Source organism: Scyliorhinus torazame, chromosome 2, assembly GCF_047496885.1.
Source record: "Scyliorhinus torazame isolate Kashiwa2021f chromosome 2, sScyTor2.1, whole genome shotgun sequence".
Classification (NCBI taxonomy): domain Eukaryota; kingdom Metazoa; phylum Chordata; class Chondrichthyes; order Carcharhiniformes; family Scyliorhinidae; genus Scyliorhinus; species Scyliorhinus torazame.
Genome location: NC_092708.1, coordinates 181,602,010 through 181,627,625, shown reverse-complemented (window position 1 = coordinate 181,627,625; position 25,616 = coordinate 181,602,010). Strand labels below are relative to the sequence as shown.

The window sequence follows — 25,616 nt, the reverse complement described above, 5'->3', positions numbered from 1 at the left end:
CAGCGCTGAGGGATTTCGGGATTGATGGAGCCGGTGCTGTGGGATTTGGGGATTGATGGAGTTGGTGCTGTGGGATTTGGGGATTGATGGAGCCGGTGCTGTGGAATTTGGGGATTGATGGATCCGGTGCTGTTGGATTTGTTGATTGATGGAGCTGGTGCTGTTGGGTTTGGGGATTGATGGATCCGGTGTTGAGGGATTTGACAATTGATGGAGCCAGTGCAGCGGGATTTAGGGTTTAATGGATTCGGCACTGAGTGATTTGGAAATTGATGTATCCAGTGCAGAGGGATTTGGGGATTGATGGATCCGATGCTGTGGGATTTGGGGATTGATGGATCCGTTGCTGTGCCATTTTGCAAATGATGGAGCCGGAGTTGTGGAATTTGGGGATTGATGGACCTGGTGCTGTGGGATTTGGGGATTGATGGATCCGATGCTGTGGGATTTGGCAATTGATGGAGCCGGAGTTGTGGGATTTGGCGATTGATGGATCCGGTGCTGTTGGATTTGGGGATTGATGGATCCGGCGATCTTGGATTTGGGGATTGATGGATCTGGTGCTGTTGGATTTGGGGATTGATGGAGCCAGTGCTGTGGGATTTGGGGATTGATGGAGCCAGTGCAGCGGGATTTGGGGATTGATGTTATCCGGTGCTGTGGGATTTGGCAATTGATGGAGCCGGCGTTGTGGGATTTGGGGATTGATGGATCCGGTGCTGTGGGATTTGGGGATTGATGGAGCCGGAGTTGTGGGATTTGGGGATTGATGGATCCAGTGCAGTGGGATTTGGGGATTGATGGAGCCGGTGCTGTGAGATTTGAGGATTGATGGATCCGGTGCTGAGAGATTTGGCAATTGATGGAGCCAGTGCAGCGAGATTTGGGGATTGATGGATCTGAGCTGAGAGATTTGGGAATTGATGGATCCGGTGCTGTTGGATTTGGGGATTGATGGAGCCGGAGTTGTGTGATTTGGGCTTGATGGATCCAGTGCAATGGGATTTGGGGATTGATGGAGCTCGTGCTTTGGGATTAGGGGATTTCTGGAGCCGGTGCTGTGGGATTTGGGGATTGATGGAGCCGGTGCTGTTGGATTTGGGGATTGAGGGATCCGGTGCTGTTGGATTTGGGGATTGATGGATCCGGTGCTGTTGGATTTAGGGATTGATGGATCCGATGCTGTGGGATCTGGGGATTGATGGAGCCGGAGTTGTGGGATTTGGGGATTGATGGATCCAGTGCAGTGGGATTTGGGGATTGATGGATCTGGTGCTGTGGGATTTGGGGATTGATGGATCCAGTGCTGGGGGATTTGGGGATTGATGGATCTGGTGTTGGGGGATTTGGGGTTTAATGGATTTGGTGCTGTGGGACTTGGGGATTGATGGATCCGATGCTTTGGGATTTGTCAATTGATGGAGCCGGAGTTGTGGGATTTGGGGATTGATGGATCCGGTGCTGTTGGATTTAGGGATTGATGGATCCGGTGCTGTTGGATATGGGGATTGATGGAGCCGGAGTTGTGGGATTTGGGGATTGATGGATCCAGTGCAGTGGGATTTGGGGATTGATGGATCTGGTGCTGTGGGATTTGGGGATTGATGGATCCAGTGCTGGGGGATTTGGGGATTGATGGATCTGGTGTTGGGGGATTTGGGGTTTAATGGATTTGGTGCTGTCGGATTTAGGAATTGATGGAGCCGGTGCTCTGGGATTTGGGGATTGATGGAGCCAGCGCTGAGGGATTTCGGGATTGATGGAGCCGGTGCTCTGGGATTTGGGGATTGATGGAGTTGGTGCTGTGGAATTTGGGGATTGATGGAGCCAGCGCTGAGGGATTTCGGGATTGATGGAGCCGGTGCTGTGGGATTTGGGGATTGATGGAGTTGGTGCTGTGGGATTTGGGGATTGATGGAGCCGGTGCTGTGGAATTCGGGGATTGATGGATCCGGTGCTGTTGGATTTGTTGATTGATGGAGCTGGTGCTGTTGGGTTTGGGGATTGATGGATCCGGTGTTGAGGGATTTGACAATTGATGGAGCCAGTGCAGCGGGATTTAGGGTTTAATGGATTCGGCACTGAGTGATTTGGAAATTGATGTATCCAGTGCAGAGGGATTTGGGGATTGATGGATCCGATGCTGTGGGATTTGGGGATTGATGGATCCGTTGCTGTGCCATTTTGCAAATGATGGAGCCGGAGTTGTGGAATTTGGGGATTGATGGACCTGGTGCTGTGGGATTTGGGGATTGATGGATCCGATGCTGTGGGATTTGGCAATTGATGGAGCCGGAGTTGTGGGATTTGGCGATTGATGGATCCGGTGCTGTTGGATTTGGGGATTGATGGATCCGGCGATCTTGGATTTGGGGATTGATGGATCTGGTGCTGTTGGATTTGGGGATTGATGGAGCCAGTGCTGTGGGATTTGGGGATTGATGGAGCCAGTGCAGCGGGATTTGGGGATTGATGTTATCCGGTGCTGTGGGATTTGGCAATTGATGGAGCCGGCGTTGTGGGATTTGGGGATTGATGGATCCGGTGCTGTGGGATTTGGGGATTGATGGAGCCGGAGTTGTGGGATTTGGGGATTGATGGATCCAGTGCAGTGGGATTTGGGGATTGATGGAGCCGGTGCTGTGAGATTTGAGGATTGATGGATCCGGTGCTGAGAGATTTGGCAATTGATGGAGCCAGTGCAGCGAGATTTGGGGATTGATGGATCTGAGCTGAGAGATTTGGGAATTGATGGATCCGGTGCTGTTGGATTTGGGGATTGATGGAGCCGGAGTTGTGTGATTTGGGCTTGATGGATCCAGTGCAATGGGATTTGGGGATTGATGGAGCTCGTGCTTTGGGATTAGGGGATTTCTGGAGCCGGTGCTGTGGGATTTGGGGATTGATGGAGCCGGTGCTGTTGGATTTGGGGATTGAGGGATCCGGTGCTGTTGGATTTGGGGATTGATGGATCCGGTGCTGTTGGATTTAGGGATTGATGGATCCGATGCTGTGGGATCTGGGGATTGATGGAGCCGGTGCTGTTGGATTTGGGGATTGAGGGATCCGGTGCTGTTGGATTTGGGGATTGATGGATCCGGTGCTGTTGGATTTGGGGATTGATGGATCCGATGCTGTGGGATTTGGCAATTGATGGAGCCGGAGTTGTGGGATTTGGGGATTGATGGATCCGGTGCTGTTGGATTTGGGCATCGATGGAGCCGGAGTTGTGGGATTTGGGGATTGATGGACCCAGTGCAGTGGGATTTGGGGATTGATGGAGCCGGTGCTGTGAGATTTGAGGATTGATGGATCCGGTGCTGAGGGATTTGGCAATTGATGGAGCCAGTGCAGCGAGATTTGGGGATTGATGGATCGGAGCTGAGAGATTTGGGAATTGATGGATCCAGTGCAGAGGGATTTGGGGATTGATGGATCGGAGCTTTGGGATTTGGGGATTGATGGAGTTGGTGCTGTGGGATTTGGGGATTGATGAAGCCGGTGCTGTGGGATATAGAGATTGATGGAGCCGGTGCTGTGGGATTTGGGGATTGATGGAGTCGGTGCTGTGGGATTTGGGGGATGATGGAGCCAGCGCTATGGGATTTGGGGATTGATGAAGCTAGTGCTGTGGGATTTGAGGATTAATGGAGCCGGTGCTGTGGGATTTGGGGATTGATGGAGCCGGTGCTGTGGGATTTGGGGATTGATTGATCCGGTGCTGAGGGATTTTGGGATTGATGGAGCCGGTGCTGTGGAATTTGGGGATTGATGGAACCAGCGCTGAGGGATTTCGGGATTGATGGAGCCGGTGCTGTGGGATTTGGGAATTGATGGAGTTGGTGCTGTGGGATTTGGGGATTGATGGAGCCGGTGCTGTGGAATTTGGGGATTGATGGATCCGGTGCTGTTGGATTTGGGAATTGATGGAGCCGGCGTTGTGGGATTTGGGGATTGATGGAGCCAGCGCTGAGGGATTTCGGGATTGATGGAGCCGGTGCTCTGGGATTTGGGGATTGATGGAGTTGGTGCTGTGGAATTTGGGGATTGATGGAGCCAGCGCTGAGGGATTTCGGGATTGATGGAGCCGGTGCTGTGGGATTTGGGGATTGATGGAGTTGGTGCTGTGGGATTTGGGGATTGATGGAGCCGGTGCTGTGGAATTTGGGGATTGATGGATCCGGTGCTGTTGGATTTGTTGATTGATGGAGCTGGTGCTGTTGGGTTTGGGGATTGATGGATCCGGTGTTGAGGGATTTGACAATTGATGGAGCCAGTGCAGCGGGATTTAGGGTTTAATGGATTCGGCACTGAGTGATTTGGAAATTGATGTATCCAGTGCAGAGGGATTTGGGGATTGATGGATACGGTGCTGTGGGATTTGGGGATTGATGGATCCGTTGCTGTGCCATTTTGCAAATGATGGAGCCGGAGTTGTGGAATTTGGGGATTGATGGACCTGGTGCTGTGGGATTTGGGGATTGATGGATCCGATGCTGTGGGATTTGGCAATTGATGGAGCCGGAGTTGTGGGATTTGGCGATTGATGGATCCGGTGCTGTTGGATTTGGGGATTGATGGATCCGGCGATCTTGGATTTGGGGATTGATGGATCTGGTGCTGTTGGATTTGGGGATTGATGGAGCCAGTGCTGTGGGATTTGGGGATTGATGGAGCCAGTGCAGCGGGATTTGGGGATTGATGTTATCCGGTGCTGTGGGATTTGGCAATTGATGGAGCCGGCGTTGTGGGATTTGGGGATTGATGGATCCGGTGCTGTGGGATTTGGGGATTGATGGAGCCGGAGTTGTGGGATTTGGGGATTGATGGATCCAGTGCAGTGGGATTTGTGGATTGATGGAGCCGGTGCTGTGAGATTTGAGGATTGATGGATCCGGTGCTGAGAGATTTGGCAATTGATGGAGCCAGTGCAGCGAGATTTGGGGATTGATGGATCTGAGCTGAGAGATTTGGGAATTGATGGATCCGGTGCTGTTGGATTTGGGGATTGATGGAGCCGGAGTTGTGTGATTTGGGCTTGATGGATCCAGTGCAATGGGATTTGGGGATTGATGGAGCTCGTGCTTTGGGATTAGGGGATTTCTGGAGCCGGTGCTGTGGGATTTGGGGATTGATGGAGCCGGTGCTGTTGGATTTGGGGATTGAGGGATCCGGTGCTGTTGGATTTGGGGATTGATGGATCCGGTGCTGTTGGATTTAGGGATTGATGGATCCGATGCTGTGGGATCTGGGGATTGATGGAGCCGGTGCTGTTGGATTTGGGGATTGAGGGATCCGGTGCTGTTGGATTTGGGGATTGATGGATCCGGTGCTGTTGGATTTGGGGATTGATGGATCCGATGCTGTGGGATTTGGCAATTGATGGAGCCGGAGTTGTGGGATTTGGGGATTGATGGATCCGGTGCTGTTGGATTTGGGCATCGATGGAGCCGGAGTTGTGGGATTTGGGGATTGATGGACCCAGTGCAGTGGGATTTGGGGATTGATGGAGCCGGTGCTGTGAGATTTGAGGATTGATGGATCCGGTGCTGAGGGATTTGGCAATTGATGGAGCCAGTGCAGCGAGATTTGGGGATTGATGGATCGGAGCTGAGAGATTTGGGAATTGATGGATCCAGTGCAGAGGGATTTGGGGATTGATGGATCGGAGCTTTGGGATTTGGGGATTGATGGAGTTGGTGCTGTGGGATTTGGGGATTGATGAAGCCGGTGCTGTGGGATATAGAGATTGATGGAGCCGGTGCTGTGGGATTTGGGGATTGATGGAGTCGGTGCTGTGGGATTTGGGGGATGATGGAGCCAGCGCTATGGGATTTGGGGATTGATGAAGCTAGTGCTGTGGGATTTGAGGATTAATGGAGCCGGTGCTGTGGGATTTGGGGATTGATGGAGCCGGTGCTGTGGGATTTGGGGATTGATTGATCCGGTGCTGAGGGATTTTGGGATTGATGGAGCCGGTGCTTTGGAATTTGGGGATTGATGGAACCAGCGCTGAGGGATTTCGGGATTGATGGAGCCGGTGCTGTGGGATTTGGGAATTGATGGAGTTGGTGCTGTGGGATTTGGGGATTGATGGAGCCGGTGCTGTGGAATTTGGGGATTGATGGATCCGGTGCTGTTGGATTTGGGAATTGATGGAGCCGGTGCTGGTGGATTTGTGGATTCATGGAGCCGGTGCTGTTGGATTTGGGGATTGATGGATCCAGTGCTGTTCAACTTGGGGATTGATGGAGCCAGTGCTGTGGGATTTGGGGATTGATGGATCCGATGCTGTGGGATTTGGGGATTGATGGAGCCAGTGCAGCGGGATTTAATGTTTAATGGATTCGGCGCTGAGTGATTTGGGAATTGATGTTTCCAGTGCAGAGGGATTTGGGGATTGATGGATCCGATGCTGTGGGATTTGGCAATTGATGGAGCCGGCTGTGTGGGATTTGGGGATTGATGGACCTGGTGCTGTGGAATTTGGGGATTGATGGAACCGATGCTGTGGGATTTGGCAATTGATGGAGCCGGCTGTGTGGGATTTGGGGATTGATGGATCCGGTGCTGTTGGATTTGGGGATTGATGGATCGGAGCTGTGGGATTTGGGGATTGATGGATCCGTTGCTGTGCCATTTAGCAATTGATGGGGCCGGTGTTGTGGGATTTGGGGATTGATGGACCTGGTGCTGTGGGATTTGGGGATTGATGGATCCGGTGCTGTTGGATTTGGGGATTGATGGATCCGATGCTGTGGGATTTGGCAATTGATGGAGCCGGAGTTGTGGGATTTGGGGATTGATGGATCCGGTGCTGTTGGATTTGGGCATCGATGGAGCCGGAGTTGTGGGATTTGGGGATTGATGGACCCAGTGCAGTGGGATTTGGGGATTGATGGAGCCGGTGCTGTGAGATTTGAGGATTGATGGATCCGGTGCTGAGGGATTTGGCAATTGATGGAGCCAGTGCAGCGAGATTTGGGGATTGATGGATCGGAGCTGAGAGATTTGGGAATTGATGGATCCAGTGCAGAAGGATTTGGGGATTGATGGATCGGAGCTTTGGGATTTGTGGATTGATGGATCTTGTGCTGTGGGATTTGCGGATTGATGGAGCCGGTGCTGTGGGATTTGGGGATTGATGAATCTTGTGCTGTGGTATTTGCGGATTGATGGAGCCGGTGCTGGGGGATTTGGGGATTGATGGATCTGGTGCTGAGGGTTTTGGGAATTGATGAATCTTGTGCTGTGGGATTTGGGGATTGATGGAGCCGGTGCTGTGGGATTTGGGGATTGATGAATCTTGTGCTGTGGGATTTGGGGATTGATGGAGCCGGTGCTGTGGGATTTGGGGATTGATGAAGCCGGTGCTGTGGGATATAGAGATTGATGGAGCCGGTGCTGTGGGATTTGGGGATTGATGGAGTCGGTGCTGTGGGATTTGGGGGATGATGGAGCCAGCGCTATGGGATTTGGGGATTGATGAAGCTAGTGCTGTGGGATTTGAGGATTAAAGGAGCCGGTGCTGTGGGATTTGGGGATTGATTGATCCGGTGCTGAGGGATTTTGGGATTGATGGAGCCGGTGCTGTGGAATTTGGGGATTGATGGAACCAGCGCTGAGGGATTTCGGGATTGATGGAGCCGGTGCTGTGGGATTTGGGAATTGATGGAGTTGGTGCTGTGGGATTTGGGGATTGATGGAGCCGGTGCTGTGGAATTTGGGGATTGATGGATCCGGTGCTGTTGGATTTGGGAATTGATGGAGCCGGTGCTGGTGGATTTGTGGATTCATGGAGCCGGTGCTGTTGGATTTGGGGATTGATGGATCCAGTGCTGTTCAACTTGGGGATTGATGGAGCCAGTGCTGTGGGATTTGGGGATTGATGGATCCGATGCTGTGGGATTTTGGGATTGATGGAGCCAGTGCAGCGGGATTTAAGGTTTAATGGATTCGGCGCTGAGTGATTTGGGAATTGATGTTTCCAGTGCAGAGGGATTTGGGGATTGATGGATCCGATGCTGTGGGATTTGGCAATTGATGGAGCCGGCTGTGTGGGATTTGGGGATTGATGGACCTGGTGCTGTGGAGTTTGGGGATTGATGGAACCGATGCTGTGGGATTTGGCAATTGATGGAGCCGGCTGTGTGGGATTTGGGGATTGATGGATCCGGTGCTGTTGGATTTGGGGATTGATGGATCCGGTGCTGTTGGATTTGGGGATTGATGGATCCAGTGCTGTTCAATTTGGGGATTGATGGAGCCAGTGCTGTGGGATTTGGGGATTGATGGAGCCAGTGCAGCGGGATTTGGGGATTGATGGATCCGTTGCTGAGTGTTTTGGGGCTGATGGATCCAGCGCTGGGTGATTTGGGGATTGATGGATCTGGTGCTGTGGGATTTGGGGTTTAATGGATTCGGCGCTGAGTGATTTGGGAATTGATGGATCCAGTGCAGAGGGATTTGGGGATTGATGGATCAGAGCTGTAGGACTTGGGGATTGATGGATCCATTGCTGTGCCATTTGGCAATTAATGGTGCTGGAGTTGTGGGATTTGGGGATTGATGGACCTGGTGCTGTGGGATTTGGGGATTGATGGATCCGATGCTGTGGGATTTGGCAACTGATGGAGCCGGAGTTGTGGGATTTGGGGATTGATGTCTGCAGTGCTGTTGGATTTGGGGATTGATGGATCCGGTGCTGTTGGATTTGTGGATTGATGGATCCGATGCTGTGGGATTTGGCAATTGATGGAGTCGGAGTTGTGGGATTTGGGGATTGATGGATCCGGTGCTGTTGGATTTGGGGATTGATGGATCCGATGCTGTGGGATTTGGCAATTGATGGAGCCGGAGTTGAGTGATTTGGGGATTGATGGAGCCGGAGTTGTGGGATTTGGGGATTGATGGATCCAGTGCAGTGGGATTTGGGGATTGATGGAGCCGGAGTTGTGGGATTTGGGGATTGATGGAGCCGGAGTTGTGGGATTTGGGGATTGATGGATCCAGTGCTGTGGGATTTGGGGATTGACGGATCCGGTGCTGTGGGATTTGGGGTTTGATGGAGCCGGTGCTGTGGAATTTGCGGATTGATGGAGCCAGCGCTGAGGGATTTGGGGATTGATGGTGCCGGTGCTGTGGGATTTGGGGATTGATGGAGTTGGTGCTGTGGGAATTGGGGATTGATGGAGCCCGTGCTGTCGAATTTGGGGATTGATGGATCCGGTGCTGTTGGATTTGGGGATTGATGGATCCGGTGCTGTTGGATTTGGGGATTGATGGATCTGGTGCTGTTGGATTTGGCGATTGATGGAGCCGGAGTTGTGGGATTTGGGGATTGATAGAGTTGGTACTGTGGGAATTGGGGATTGATGTAGCCCGTACTGTGGAATTTGGGGATTGATGGATCCGTGCTGTTGGATTTGGGGATTGATGGATCCGGTGCTGTTGGATTTGGGGATTTTTGGAGCCGGTGCTGTTGGATTTGGGGATTGATGGATCCGGTGCTGTTGGATTTGGGGATTGATGGAGCCGGAGTTGTGTGATTTGGGATTGATTGATCCAGTGCAATGGGATTTGGGGATTGATGGAGCTCGTGCTTTGGGATTAGGGGATTTCTGGAGCCGGTGCTGTGGGATTTGGGGATTGATGGAGCCGGTGCTGTGGTATTTGGGGATTCATGGATCCGGTGCTGAGGTATTTCGGGATTGATGGAGCCAGTGCTGTGGAATTTGCGGATTGATGGAGCCAGCGCTGAGGGATTTGGGGATTGATGGAGCAGGTGCTGTGGGATTTGGGGATTGATGGAGTTGGTGCTGTGGGATTTGGGGATTGATGGAGCCGTTGCTGTGGGATTTGGGGATTGATGGAGCCGTTGCTGTGGAATTTGGGGATTGATGGATCCGGTGCTATTGGATTTGGGGATTGATGGAGCCGGTGCTGTTGGATTTGGGGATTGAGGGATCCGGTGCTGTTGGATTTGGGGATTGATGGATCCAGTGCTGTTGGATTTGCGGATTGATGGAGCCAGTGCTGTGGGATTTGGGGATTGATGGAGCAGTGCAGCGGGATTTGGGGATTGATGGATCCGGTGCTGTGGGTTTTGGGCTGATGGATCCAGTGCTGGGTGATTTGGGGATTGATGGATCTGGTGCTGTGGGATCCGTTGCTGTGCCATTTGGCAATTGATGGAGCCGGAGTTGTTGGATTTGGGGATTAATGGATCCGTTACTGCGCCATTTGGCAATTGATGGAGCTGGAGATGTGGTTTTTGAGGATTGACGGACCTGGTGCTGTTGGATTTGGAGATTGATGGATCCGGTGCTGTTGGATTTGGGGATTGATGGATCCGATGCTGTGGGATTTGGCAATTGATGGAGCCGGAGTTGTGGGATTTGGAGTTTGATGGATCTGGTGCTGTTGGATTTGGGGATACATGGATCCGATGCTGTGGGATTTGGCAATTGATGGAGCCGGAGTTGTGGGATTTGCGGATTGATGGAGCCGGTGCTGTTGGATTTGGGGATTGATGGATCGGAGCTGTGGGATTTGGGGATTGATGGATCCGTTGCTGTGCCATTTAGCAATTGATGGGGCCGGTGTTGTGGGATTTGGGGATTGATGGACCTGGTGCTGTGGGATTTGGGTATTGATGGATCCGACGCTGTGGGATTTGGCAATTGATGGAGCCGGAATTGTGGGATTTGGGGATTGATGGATCTGGTGCTGTTGGATTTGAGGAGTGATGGATCCGGTGCTGTGGGATTTGGGGATTGATGGATCCGGTGCTGTGGGATTTGGGGATTGATGGAACTTGTGCTGTGGGATTTGCGGATTGATGAAGCCGGTGCTGTGGGATTTGGGGATTGATGAATCTTGTGCTGTGGGATTTGCTGATTGATGGAGCCGGTGCTGGGGGATTTGGGGATTGATGGATCTGGTGCTGAGGGATTTGGGAATTGATGAATCTTGTGATGTGGGATTTGGGGTTTGATTGGATCCAGAGCTGTGGGATTTGTGGATTGATGGATCTCGTGCTGTGGGATTTGGGGTTTGGTTGGATCCAGTGCTGTGGGATTTGGGGATTGATGGATCTGGTGCTGAGGGATTTCGGGATTGATGAACCTGGTGCTGTGGGATTTGGGGATTGATGGACCTGGTGCTGAGGTATTTGGGGATTGATGGACCTGGTGCTGTGGGATTTGGGGTTTGATTGGATCCAGTGCTGTGGGATTTGGGAATTGATGGGGTGGTGTTGTGGAATTCGGGGATTGGATTTCGATTGGATATTCTCTGTGTATCTCTTATAATGGTGGTTTGCTTAATTTATGTAAATTATTCAGAGTGGGGAGGAGGCACAAATATTCCTGACGGATTTATTCAGGCAGTTAAAGGATTTTTATTTATTCCCCCCCCCCCCCTCATGTAGAGGCTCCAATTTTATTCCATCACATGGTTGACCAGGAATCTTTCCCACACTTACTGCCTGCTATTGGTGCATGTTGGAAGGATTTACAACTTGGTACTCAACCTGTTTGGCCCACATCATGCATGCGTCATCCACAGAGATTGTGAGAGGTGCTATATAAATGCAAGTTTTTCTGCCTTCCCTTTTCCCTCCCATTCAATATCTGCCCTATCTCCTCCATTGAGAAACCCCCAGTCTCAGTTAGCTGCCTTCCTCATTGAGACCAGAATTTGGGGAAAGGCGGGATCATCAGACTCCCAGGCTACCTGAACACAGAATGCTCACTAGGGTGAGATACCAGAGGACTGCAGGTACCCAGGGGACCAAACCCCCAGCATGATGAGAGCAGAGAGGAAATACTGGAAAGAAGATTGGGGTGGTATTGGCAGAAAGGTACTTTTCATGCCCCTCATTGTACACTAGAACATTCCACTCAGGAACTTCTAGCAAAGACCAACCTCTCTTAAAAAAAAAAAGCTGGAAACTTGTGTGAACATTGACAGAAGGCCCTCGTTGGAACAAATGTTAAACGGTCCATGTCCAAAGTGTGACTGATGTTGGTGTGTGTGAAACATTCCTATTTATTTCTACCTCTAATTAATGTATTTTACTTCTTAAACCCTCTCTTTCTTTCTCACAACCTAGTTATTCCGGAGAACAGTAGCCTCTGCTCCAGTGTCATCAATTACAATCCTCATGACTTGCCGCCTGAGAATTCCTCCTTTATGAAGAGGAGCTTTATCTGCAGGTTCCGTTGTTTATTGGACAATTCCTCTGGTTTCCTGGTAAGTCAATCCGAATCAACTCCACTCCCCTCTGCTTTCAACTTTTTATTTGAAGTCTCGTTAGACCATTTGTCCAGACAGGCAAAGACTGTTAAAATTGGGCGGCTAACTCGCACTTCTATCCACTCCAAATAAACTGGCTAGACAGGTTTACATGATGATTAACCAAATCATGGGGACCAGGAGGATATCTGGTCCAAACCCCAGTCAGGACTGATGGTTAGGATATTAAACTGCTCTGCTTAGCATTTCTGTACTGCCAGCCCTTAATGGAGGGAGAGCAGTTGCTGCTCCTGGTTACTTGCTCCTGGTTACTACTAATTGAGTTGAAATGGAAATGGGTCCTAATACATAAATCACAAAAAGCTGACATGCAAGTTCAGGAAATTAGGAAGACAAATGGAATGTTGGCCTTTATTTCAAAGGGAATGGAATATAAAAATAGGTAAGTCTTGTTAAAACTATGCAAGGCATGAATTAGACCACTAACTGGAATACTGTGAACAATATTTGTCCTCTTATCTAAGGAAAGATATATTGGCATTGGAGGCAGTCCAGAGAAGATTCACTAAGTTGATCCTGGGTATGGAGGGATTTTCTTATGAGGAGAGGTTGAGTAGGTTGGGCCTGTAATCATTGGAGTTTAGAAGAATGAGAGGCGACCTTATTGAGACACATAGGATTCTCAGGGCCTGAACAGGTTAGATACTGAGAGGATTTTTCCCCTAGTGGGAGAGTCTAGGACAGGAGGGCATAACCTCAGAGTAGGGCTTCACCCATTTTAGAGTGCGATGAGGAGGAATTTCTTCTCTGAGAGGGCAGTGAATCTGTGGAGGTTGGGTGATTAAGTATGTTTAAGGCGGAGATAGACTGATTTTTAATCAGTAAAGGAATCAAGGGTTATGGGGATAAGGCAGAAAAGTGGAGTTGAGGATTATAACATCAGATCAGTCATGATCTCGTTGAATGGCAGAGCAGACTCAATGCTGTTTAGCACAAGGCTAAATTGCTGGCTTTGAAAGCAGACCAAGGCAGGCCAGCAGCACGGTTCATTTCCCGTACCAGCCTCCCCGAACAAGCGCCGGAATGTGGCGACTAGGGGCTTTTCACAGTAACTTCATTTGAAGCCTACTTGTGACAATACGCAATTTTCATTTTCATTTCATTTCATGGGCGCAATGGCCTACTTCTGCTCCTATGCCTTATGGCTATAAATTAGCGTTTAGCTGAGTCCAGCCCTTGCAGTCTAGCAGCTTGCATCTGACAACTACAACAACATCTTCTATAGCATGTTGTAATATAATGAAAGACATTTTTCAGGAACATTATAAAACCACAGTAAGAAGTCTTACAACACCAGGTTAAAGTCCAACACTAGCTTTCGGAGTCACTAGCTGGAATATTTGGAATCACTAGCTTTTCAACATGAAGGAGCTGCGCTCCGAAAGCTAGTGATTCCAAATAAACCTGTTGGACTTTAACCTGGTGTTGTAAGACTTCTTACTCAGGGGGTTGGATAGGGTGGACAGTGAGAGCCTTCTCCCGCGGATGGATATGGCTGGCACGAGGGGACATAACTTTAAACTTAGGGGTAATAGATATAGGACAGAGGTCAGAGGTAGGTTCTTTACGCAAAGAGTAGTGAGGCCGTGGAATGCCCTACCTGCTACAGTAGTGAACTCGCCAACATTGAGGGCATTTAAAAGTTTATTGGATAAACATATGGATGATAATGGCATAGTGTAGGTTGGATGGCTTTTGTTTCGGTGCAACATCGTGGGCCGAAGGGCCTGTACTGCGCTGTATTGTTCTATGTTCTATACTGTGCCCACCTCAGTCCAACACCGGCATCTCCAGATCATTATAAAACCAAGTGTGAAACTGAGTCACCTGAGGAGCTATCAGGCCTGATGATCAAAAAGCTTGATCAAAGAAATATGTTTTAAGAATGTCTTAGAGGAGGAAAGTGAGGTGGAGATGGGGACAGGTTTAGGGAGGGAATTCCGGAGCTTGGTCCCCAGGCAGCTGAAGACAAGGCCATCAATGGGTGAAGGCATTAAAATTGGGGATGCTCAAAAGACCAAAATTAGAGGGCAGAGATCTCAAAGGGTTGTAGGATTGGAGCAGAATAAAGAGAAATGGAGAGGTAAGGCAGTGGAGAGATTTGAAATCAAGTGTAAGAATTTAAAATCACAATGTTGCTTCACCAGGGGCCAGTGTAAGTCAGAGAAAACTGGGGTGATAGAGGAACAAGGGTTCATACGCAGCCAGCAGAGTTTTATCACCTCAAGGTTATGGAGGGTCGAATGTGGGAAGCTGGCCAGAGAGCATTTGAACAGTCGAGCCGAGAGGTATCAAAAAGCACAAATGAGGGTTTCAGCACCAGATGAGCTGAGGCCAGGGTGGAAATAGATGGTCTTCATGAATTTGTGGCCGAAAGGTTGTCTCAGGATCAAAGAAGACACCAAGAATGTGAACAGTGGCTGAATCTCTGACTGTTGTCAGGAGACTGTTCCAATCATGGAGCGATCCAGAGAATCCCAACATTGCAGAAGGAAACCACTCAGCCCGTCAGGTCTGCATTGATCCTTTGAAAGAGCACCCTGCCTAGGCCCACTCCCCTGCTGTATCCCCAAAGCCCCACCTCACGTGCACTTCTCTGGACACTAAGGGACAATTTTAGCATGGCCAATCCACCATACCTGCACATCTTTGGACAAAGCACAAATTGAGGCCAGTCAGCAGATTACAGAGATGGGGGCAGGAATGTGTGAGATCATATCTGTGCAAGTTCTTTGAAAGAGCTAATAATTATTCCCACACCCCCTGCCCTTTGCCCTGCATGGCTTTTAAAGTATTTATCTAATCCCCACTTGGAAGTTCCTCTTGAATTAATTTACATTGCCCTTTTGGGCAGTGCCTTCCAGATTGCTGACTGAAACATCAATTTTCCTTTTCCAATCACTGGCTGTTATGTCAGGAAACCACACAGGGGAGAAAGGTTAAAGGTGATGTCGGAATGGGATGGAGGCTAGCAGGTTCGATTTAATTAAAATGACGGAGGCCAGATCAGAGTGTTGTCCTTCACTCGTGATCCCCCAAGACCCTGTGAAGCAGCTCGGTGTGAGCAGCTTTCCCTTCCCCCCACCCCTGCTGACGGCCCCACTACCCACTTCCTAACCATCGATATGTTAACCGCCCAGTAATAGTTGATAAAGTTCAGAAGGGGCAGCCCCTCCTCCACATGCCCCTGCTCAAGTAGGACCTTCTTCACCTGCGGGGCTTTCCCGGCCCAAATAAAACCCGACATTGCCGCATTCATCCTCCTTGGTATGAGCAGCTTTGTTGGAGATTTGGGAATAAGCGACCCATCCTGCCACCTCATCGGAAGCAACTGCCCACTCTGATTGCTCCAGTGATGGGTATTGTGAAGCCAACAAGGGGTGGCACGGTGGCACAGTGGTTAGCACTGCTGCCTCACACAGTTCCAGGGATCCAGTTCGATTCCAATCTTGGGGTGACTATGTGGAGTTTGCACGTTCTCCCCGTGTCTGCCTGGGTTTCCTCCGGGTGCTCCAGTTTCTTCTCACAGTCCAAAGTAGTGCAGGTTGGGTAGATTGGCCATGCTCCTTAGTGTCCAAAGAGGAGCAGGTTAGGTTATGGGGTTGCGGGGTGGAGTGGGGAAGTAGACCTAGGTAGGGTGCCCTTTTGGAAGATTGGTGCATGATGGGCTAAATGGCGTCCTTCTGCACTGGAGGGATTCTATAAATAGGGGGACAAAGGAAATTAAAAGGACGCTGCTTGTCCATGTTAGAGTGCGTGTCTCAAATCAATAAAATCCAATGTAAAATCTATTTGCACTGCCATCTTAAATTCAAGATGAAATGGGCTGGTGGATAAGCTACTCTCCTGTATTTAGAGGAGATAAGTATGTGCTCTGGATTTGAAAAGATATACCTGGTCTTACAGTAATGGTCCTGGTAATTCCTTTCAATAATCCATGTTTATTGCAGACGCTGAACTTTCAGGGGCGGTTGAAGTTCTTACACGGACAGAATAAGAAAGCGGAGGATGGCGTTCCCATCCCCCCTCAGCTGGCACTGTTTGCCGTGGCAACCCCTCTCCAGCCTACATCCATTCTGGAGGTGCGGACCAAGACGCTGATATTCCAGACCAAACATAAGTTGGACTTCACGCCACTGGCAGTTGACACCAAGTACGTTGTGTGGGGAGGAGTGTGGGTGGGAAAGGGTAATCAGGAGATAATGGGAAATTATGGTGCCTGATAGGAATATCCTGGGTCTCTAGATTACTAGTCCAGTGACAATACCACCACATCATCACCTCTCCATAATGTCACTGGACTAGTAATCCAGAAGCGTCAGCTAATGATCCAGAGTTCCCAGTTCAAATCTCAGCTCAGTTCCTGGGGAAATTTAAATTCAATTACGGTAATTATATTTTTAAAAAAGCTATTGTCAGTATGATGACCATCAAACTAGCAGATAGTTCATAAAATATCTTTACCCATTCTGGCCAAAAGTGACTTTAGACTCCTGGAATGTAGTTAAACTGCCCTCTGAAATCGCTGAGTGAGACACTTTGTTTATTCAAGAAGGCGGCTCCCCATGGGCAGTTAGGGATGGACAATAAATGCTGGCCTTGCCAGTGATACCGATATCCCAAATATGAATCACATGGTTTAATCCTTTATTGTTTTGTCCCAGCATCAATCAATTCCAATAGTCCCTCTCAACTCCTCTCCAAAATGCACAGACGCTCACTGGCGCAGTACTCTGAAACTCTCCCATTCCTTGATCAGTATCCACCCATTCCACACATGTGGACCTTCACGGTGAATGTCAGGAGGCTTCTCAACCAGAATCTATACAAGAGCACAGTCAACAAGAGTTTCCCTTTTAAGATCAGGATCAGGAATTCTGACTTCCCCTGCAAAGTGCCATAGGGCTGCGGAGGTCAATAAACCATCCAAAGGGTGCACAGACCAGGGACGTGAACCTCCTGGTGTCAAAGAGGGTAGATCTTGTACCCAGCAACAGGCTTTGGCTGGGGAGGGTGCCAGAGATGGACCTCGGTCACATTTCTGTTATTTTGTATTGTTTAATAATGGGGTGCTTTCATCTCATTGTTTATAGGGGCAAGTTTGTTCTGGGTTACACAGAAACAGAGCTGTGCATGCGGGGCACAGGCTACCAGTTCATCCACGCTGCTGATATGATGTACTGTGCTGATAATCACGTGAGAAGTGAGTACCGCCCAAAAACACCTTTAGCTTACATTGGGAAGATGAGGCCCATATTGCTGCACACCATCAGAGTCGAGTAGCAATGGAAGACCAGCAGAAAGAAGGGATCAGGTGGTGCCAAAAGCTTGGGTTTGAAGTGTTTAAATCTTGCATGAAGAAGGAAGTGAAAACAAGATTGAAATAATCATTTGAGAAAAGTGATAATGGCATTAGATTGGTTAATGTTGTCAGTCATTTATTTCCATTTAATATACTCATTGATTTGCATTTTCAAAAGACACTGTGGAGCACAAGAGTTAGTTACTCCTGTGGTACTATTATCACTCCACAAGAGTGGGGGGACCTGTCGAGCAAAACAGAAAGCTATCCATTTGCAATATGTATATTTTCTTTTTTTAAAAAATATTTTATTGAAAATTTTTGGTCAACCATCACAGTACATTAAGTATCCTTTACACAATAATATAACAGTATAAATAACAATGACCTGTTTTATAAACAAAGAATAAATAATATAACAAAAACTAAAACTAAAACTAAATGGCAACTGCCTTGTCTCAGATAAACACTCTCCAAAAATATCATTTAACAGTCCAATATACAATTATTTATAGCAACGACCTATACATATTATACATATATATTAACAACCCTGAGAGTCCTTCTGGTTCCTCTCCCGCCCCCCCCCCCCCCCTTCTAGGCTGCTGCTGCTGCCTTCTTCTTTTCCATTCCCTCTATCTTTCTGTGAGGTATTCGACGAACGGTTGCCACCGCCTGGTGAACCCTTGAGCCGATCCCCTTAGGACGAACTTAATCCGTTCCAGCTTTATAAACCCTGCCATGTCATTTATCCAGGTCTCCACCCCCGGGGGCTTGGCTTCCTTCCACATCAACAGTATCCTGCGCCGGGCTACTAGGGATGCAAAGGCCAAAACATCGGCCTCTCTCGCCTCCTGCACTCCCGGCTCTTGTGCAACCCCAAATATAGCCAACTCCCAGCTTGGTTCGACCTGGACCCCCACTACTTTCGAAAGCACCTTTGTCACCCCCACCCAGAACCCCTGTAGTGCCGGACATGACCAGAACATGTGGGTGTGATTCGCTGGGCTTCTCGAGCATCTCGCACACCTATCCTCTACCCCAAAAAATTTACTGAGCCGTGCTCCAGTCATATGCGCCCTGTGTAACACCTTAAATTGAATGAGGCTTAGCCTGGCACACGAGGACGATGAGTTTACCCTACTTAGGGCATCCGCCCACAGCCCCTCCTTAATCTCCTCCCCCAGCTCTTCTTCCCATTTCCCTTTCAGCTCATCTACCATAATCTCCCCCTCGTCCCTCATTTCCCTATATATATCTGACACCTTACCGTCCCCCACCCATGTCTTTGAGATCACTCTGTCCTGCACCTCATGCGTCGGGAGCTGCGGGAATTCCCTCACCTGTTGCCTCGCAAAAGCCCTCAGTTGCATATACCGGAATGCATTCCCTTGGGGCAGCCCATATTTCTCGGTCAGCGCTCCCAGACTTGCGAACTTCCCATCCACAAACAGATCTTTCAGTTGCGTTACTCCTGCTCTTTGCCATATTCCAAATCCCCCATCCATTCTCCCCGGGGCAAACCTATGGTTATTTCTTATCGGGGACCCCACCAAGGCTCCCGTCTTTCCCCTATGCCGTCTCCACTGTCCCCAAATTTTCAAAGTCGCCACCACCACCGGGCTTGTGGTGTATTTCTTCGGTGAGAACGGCAATGGGGCCGTCACCATAGCTTGTAGGCTAGTCCCCCTACAGGACGTCCTCTCCAATCTCTTCCACGCCGCTCCCTCCTCTTCTCCCATCCACTTACTCACCATTGAGATATTGGCGGCCCAGTAGTACTTACTCACTTAGGCTCGGTAGTGCCAGCCCCCCCCTATCCCTACTACGCTGTAAGAATCCCTTCCTCACTCTCGGGGTCTTCCCGGCCCACACAAAACTCATGATACTCTTTTCGATCCTTTTGAAAAAAGCCTTCGTGATCACCACCGGGAGGCACTGAAACACAAAGAGGAATCTCGGGAGGACTACCATTTTAACCGCCTGCACCCTCCCTGCCAGTGACAGGGATACCATGTCCCATCTCTTGAAGTCCTCCTCCATTTGTTCCACCAATCGCGTTAAATTTAACCTATGCAATGTACCCCAATTCTTGGCTATCTGGATCCCCAAGTAACGAAAGTCCCTTGTTACCTTCCTCAGCGGAAAGTCCTCTATTTCTCTGCTCTGCTCCCCTGGATGCACCACAAACAACTCACTTTTCCCCATGTTCAGTTTATATCCTGAGAATTCTCCAAACTCCCGAAGTGTCCGCATTATCTCTGGCATCCCCTCCGCCGGGTCCGCTCCATATAACAACAAATCATCCGCATACAGAGATACCCGGTGTTCTTCTCCTCCTCTAAGTACTCCCCTCCACTTCTTGGAACCCCTCAATGCTATTGCCAGGGGCTCAATCGCCAGTGCAAACAATAATGGGGACAGAGGGCATCCCTGCCTTGTCCCTCTATGGAGCCGAAAGTATGCAGATCCCCGTCCATTCGTGACCGCAATCGCCACTGGGGCCCTATACAACAGCTGCACCCATCCAACATACTCATCTCCAAAACCAAATCTCCTCAGCACCTCCCACAGATAATCCCACTCCACTCTATCAAATGCTTTCTCGGCATCCATCGCCACCACTATCTCCGCTTCCCCCTCTGGTGGGGGCATCATCATTACCCCTAGCAGCCTCCGTATATTCGTATTCAGCTGTCTCCCCTTCACAAACCCAGTTTGGTCCTCATGGACCACCCTCGGGACACAATCCTCTATCCTCATTGCCATTACCTTGGCCAGAATCTTAGCGTCTACATTTAGGAGGGAAATAGGTCTATAGGACCCGCATTGCAGCGGGTCCTTTTCCTTCTTTAGGAGAAGCGATATCGTTGCCTCAGACATAGTCGGGGGCAGCTGTCCCCTTTCCTTTGCCTCATTAAAGGTCCTCATCAGTAGCGGGGCGAGCAAGTCCACATATTTCCTGTAAAATTCAACTGGGAATCCATCCGGTCCCGGAGCCTTCCCTGCCTGCATGCTCCTAATTCCTTTCACTACTTCCTCTATTTCAATCTGTGCTCCAGTCCCACCCTTTCCTGCTCCTCCACCTTGGGAAATTCCAGCCGGTCCAGAAAGCCCATCATTCTCTCCCTCCCATCCGGGGGTTGAGCTTCGTATAATTTTTTATAAAATGCCTTGAACACTCCATTCACTCTCTCCGCTCCCCGCTCCATCTCTCCTTCCTCATCCCTCACTCCCCCTATTTCCCTCGCTGCTCCCCTTTTCCTCAATTGGTGGGCCAGCAACCTGCTCGCCTTCTCCCCATATTCGTACTGTACACCCTGTGCCTTCCTCCACTGTGCCTCTGCAGTACCCGTTGTCAGCAAGTCAAATTCTACGTGTAGCCTTTGCCTTTCCCTGTCAGTCCCTCCTCCGGTGCCTCCGCATATTGCCTGTCCACCCTCAGAAGTTCTTGCAGCAACCGCTCCCGTTCCCTACTCTCCTGCTTTCCTTTATGTGCCCTTATTGATATCAGCTCCCCTCTAACCACTGCCTTCAGCGCCTCCCAGACCACTCCCACCTGGACCTCCCCATTATCATTGAGTTCAAAGTACTTTTCAATGCACCCCCTCACCCTTAGACACACCCCCTCATCTGCCATTAGTCCCATGTCCATTCTCCAGGGTGGGCGCCCTTCTGTTTCCTCCCCTATCTCCAAGTCCACCCAATGTGGAGCGTGATCCGAAATTGCTATAGCCGTATACTCCGTTCCCCTCACCTTCGGGATCAACGCCCTTCCCAAAACAAAAAAGTCTATTCGCGAATAGACTTTGTGGACATAGGAGAAAAACGAAAACTCCTTACTCCTAGGTCTGCTAAATCTCCACGGGTCTACTCCTCCCATCTGCTCCATAAAATCTTTAAGCACCTTGGCTGCTGCCGGCCTCCTTCCAGTCCTGGACCTCGACCTGTCCAGCCCTGGTTCCAACACCGTATTGAAATCTCCCCCCATTACCAACTTTCCCACCTCTAGGTCCGGGATGCGTCCTAGCATACGCCTCATAAAATTGGCATCATCCCAGTTCGGGGCATATACGTTTACCAAAACCACCGTCTCCCCCTGTAGTTTGCCACTCACCATCACGTATCTGCCCCCGCTATCCGCCACTAAACATTACCCGCTTCCCCACTAATATAGCCACCCCCCTGTTTTTTGCATCTAGCCCCGAATGGAACACCTGCCCCACCCAACCTTTGCGTAGTCTCACCTGGTCTATCAGTTTCAAGTGCGTTTCCTGTAACATAACCACGTCTGCCTTAAGTTTCTTAAGGTGTGCGAGTACCCGTGCCCTCTTTATCGGCCCGTTCAGCCCTCTCACGTTCCACGTGATCAGCCGGGTTGGGGGGCTTTTCACCCCCCCCCCCCCTTGTCGATTAGCCATCCCCTTTTTCCAGCTCCTCACCCGGTTCCCACGCAGCTGTGTCCCCCCCCAGGCGGTGCCCCCCCGCCCATCCCACCCCATGCCAGCTCCCCCCTCTCCCCAGCAGCAGCAGCCCAATAATTTCCCCCTCCCACCCCCCCGCTAGATCCCCCACTAGCGTAGTTACACCCCCCATGTTGCTCCCAGAAGTCAGCAAACTCTGGCCGACCTCGGCTTCCCCCCGTGACCTCGGCTCGCACCGTGCGACGCCCCCTCCTTCCTGCTTCCCTATTCCCGCCATGATTATCATAGCGTGGGAACCGAGCCCGCGCTTCCCTCTTGGCCCCGCCCCCAATGGCCAACGCCCCATCTCCTCCACCTCCTTTCCTCCCCCCACCACCTCCTGTGGAAGAGAGAAAAGTTAGCACATCGCAGGATTAATAACATAAAGCTCCTCTTTCCCCCCCTATTTTACCCCCCTCTTCGCCCCCCATACTCGCCCCACCACTTTGTTTCAAACGTTCTTTTTTTAATAACCCGCTCATTCCAATTTTTCTCCCACGATAAAAGTCCACGCCTCATCCGCCGTCTCAAAGTAGTGGTGCCTCCCTTGATATGTGACCCACAGTCTTGCCAGTTGCAGCATTCCAAATTTTATCTTCTTTTTGTGAAGCACCGCCTTGGCCCGATTAAAGCTCGCCCTCCTTCTCGCCACCTCCGCACTCCAGTCTTGGTATACGCGGATCACCGCGTTCTCCCATTTACTGCTCCGAGTTTTCTTTGCCCATCTAAGGACGATCTCTCTATCCCTAAAGCGGAGGAATCTCACCACTATGGCTCTAGGAATTTCTCCTGCTCTCGGTCCTCGCGCCATCACTCGGTATGCTCCCTCCACCTCCAGCGGACCCGCCGGGGCCTCCGCTCCCATTAACAAGTGCAGCATCGTGCTCACATATGCCCCGACGTCCGCTCCCTCCGCACCTTCAGGAAGACCAAGAATCCTCAGGTTGTTCCTCCTCGCGTTGTTCTCCAGCACCTCCAGCCTTTCCACACATCGTTTATGGTGTGCCTCGTGCATCTCCGTCTTCACCACCAGGCCCTGTATGTCGTCCTCATTCTCGGCAGCCTTTGCCTTCACGACCCGAAGCTCCCGCTCCTGGGTCTTTTGCTCCTCCTTTAGCCCTTCGATCGCCTGTAATATCGGGGCCAACAGCTCCTTCTTCATTTCCTTTTTGAGTTCTTCCACGCAGCGTTTCAAAACCTCGTGTTGTTCAGGGCCCCATATTAAACTGCCACCTTCCGATGCCATCTTGGTTTTTGCTTGCCTTCCTTGCCGCTGCTCTAAAGGATCCACCGCAATCCGGCCACCTTCCTCTCCTTTTTTCATCCGTATCCAGGGGGTATTCCCTTCTGGTTCACCGCACAGTACTTTTAGCCGTTAAAATTGCCGTTGGGACTCTTATTAAGAGCCCAAAAGTCCGTTCCACCGGGAGCTGCCGAAACGTGCGACTCAGCTGGTCATCGCCGCACCCGGAAGTCCAATATGTATATTTTCAACACATGATCACGTTTACCAACTGCAGAAATAAAATATGTACAAAAGACTCAGTCTTCATACTGCATTGTCTCTAAGTTTTTCAATTAAAATGGTCATCATACAGATTTCAGTGGTTTAGTCCAATCGTATTAACTTGGATATTGTGTAGCCTGGAGGGGTACAAATCCACAAAGGACTTGTGAACAAAACTATGTGTAGATTGCAGGGTATAGACCACGGGCGCAATTCTCCCATCGGGAGTCTAAGTGCCGACGCCAGAGTGAAAACCGGAGTGTTTCACTCCGGTGTCGGAGCCCGCTCCCAGCCCCCTATTTTCCCGCCCCCGGGGGGCTAGGAGCGGCGTCACGCCATTTACGCCGGGTATTGGAGCCGCACAAAAGCGGCGGCGCGTAAATGACGTGGCCTGCGCCGCATAACTGGTGTCATCCGCGCATGCGTGGTTGCCGTCCTCCCCGAGGCCGCCCCGCAAGACGATGTCAGATGGATCTTGCGGGGCGGCGGAGGAAAGGAGGTCCTCCTTCAGAGAGGCCGGCCCGCCGATTGGTGGGTGGGCACCGATCGCGGGCCAGACCACATTTGAGGCCCCCCCCGGTGCAGGAACCCCCCCTCCCCCCCCCCCCCCCCCACAGGCCGCCCCCCACAGCATTCCCGCGCTGTTCCCGCCGGCAGCGACCAGGTGTGGACCGCGCCGGTGGGAACCCGTCGTATTGGGCAGGCCACTCGGCCCATGCGGTCCGGAGAATTGACGCTTGCCCGTTGCAAACGGCGAGCGGCGATTCTCCCAGCGGCCAGCCGTGATTCTCGCTGCGTCGGTTTGATGGGTGTGGGAGAATCATCTGTGGGCGTCGGGGAGGCGTGGCAGGACACGCCGCCCCGACGTGGTTTAGCACAGGGCTAAAGAGCTGGCTTTGAAAGCAGACCAAGGCAGGCCAGCAGCACGGTTCAATTCCCGTACCAGCCTCCCCGAACAGGCGCCGGAATGTGGCGACTAGGGGCTTTTCTCAGTAACTTCATTTGAAGCCTACTTGTGACAATAAGCGATTTTCATTTAATTTCATTCACGCGCGGCGCCCCGGCGATTCTCCCACCCAGCGTGGGGGGGGGGGGGGGGGAGAATTCCGCCCCAGATTAGCGAATGAGTCAGTGTGGGACCTCCTGGAAGACATTACGTTAAACAATTCCAGCCTTGGGTAACTGTCTGTGTGGAGTGTGCACGTTCTCCCTGTGTTCTTGTGGGTTACCTCCAAGTGCTCCGGTTTCCCCCACAGTCCTAGGGGAAGTGGGCCTCAGTAGTGTGCTCTTTCAGAGGGTCGATGCAGACTTGATGGGCTGAATGACCTTCTGAACTGTAGAAATTCTATGGTTCTATTATAATGGGTAAGCAGGTGCAGGTCAGTGTGTTGGACAATCGGCAACAGTGTCATTGCCACATGATGCAGCTTTCCCATGCTACTGAGTTCCAGTGTTCACTCACTTTGGTGACGTGTCAGTTAACTGCGGGCTGTTTAGTACGGGGAGTCAAACTCCATCATGAACTGAAAATACTTCTCTCATGCTGGTCCACAAGAGCCTATGCTATTAATCCATTTTGTGTTTTGTAGTATTATGTAAGCTAGATCCAGAGAAAATTCAGATCAAAGGAATTAGTCAACGATGAATTGGAAGATTGGAATAGATTTCATGGGCTTTTCTTGATTTTAATTTGTTGAAGAGAAACTTTGTCAGCCCAGCTATCTGAGGTTAGCTGGGCTCTGAACTGAGTGGAGTGGTCTGTGGAAGGAGTAATTTGATGGGGCGAGTAGCTTTTTTTAACTTCGCACTATGCTTTTTATTTCAGTGATTAAAACTGGAGAGAGTGGAATGACTGTGTTCAGGTTGCTGACGAAACAAAGCAGTTGGGTATGGGTTCAGGCGAATGCTCGGCTGGTTTACAAAGGTGGTCGACCTGACACCATCATCTGCAAGCAAAGACCTTTGACGTAAGTGCGCACTTAGTAGAATGTCAGGTGGGTTCTCGGGTTAGCATTTCATTTTGATT

At 50.4% G+C, this 25,616-nt stretch overlaps 1 protein-coding gene across 1 annotated transcript in view; it reads left to right on the top strand.

Moving 5' to 3' along the window:
- Positions 1-25,616, top strand: part of LOC140394113 (uncharacterized) — a 337,294-nt gene that overhangs the window by 298,128 nt on the left and 13,550 nt on the right. The window contains exons 6-9 of the mRNA XM_072480974.1: positions 12,116-12,255; positions 16,269-16,471; positions 17,412-17,521; positions 25,416-25,557. Of these exons, the coding sequence (XP_072337075.1) occupies positions 12,116-12,255; positions 16,269-16,471; positions 17,412-17,521; positions 25,416-25,557 (595 nt within the window). The remainder of the gene's footprint in view (positions 1-12,115; positions 12,256-16,268; positions 16,472-17,411; positions 17,522-25,415; positions 25,558-25,616) is intronic.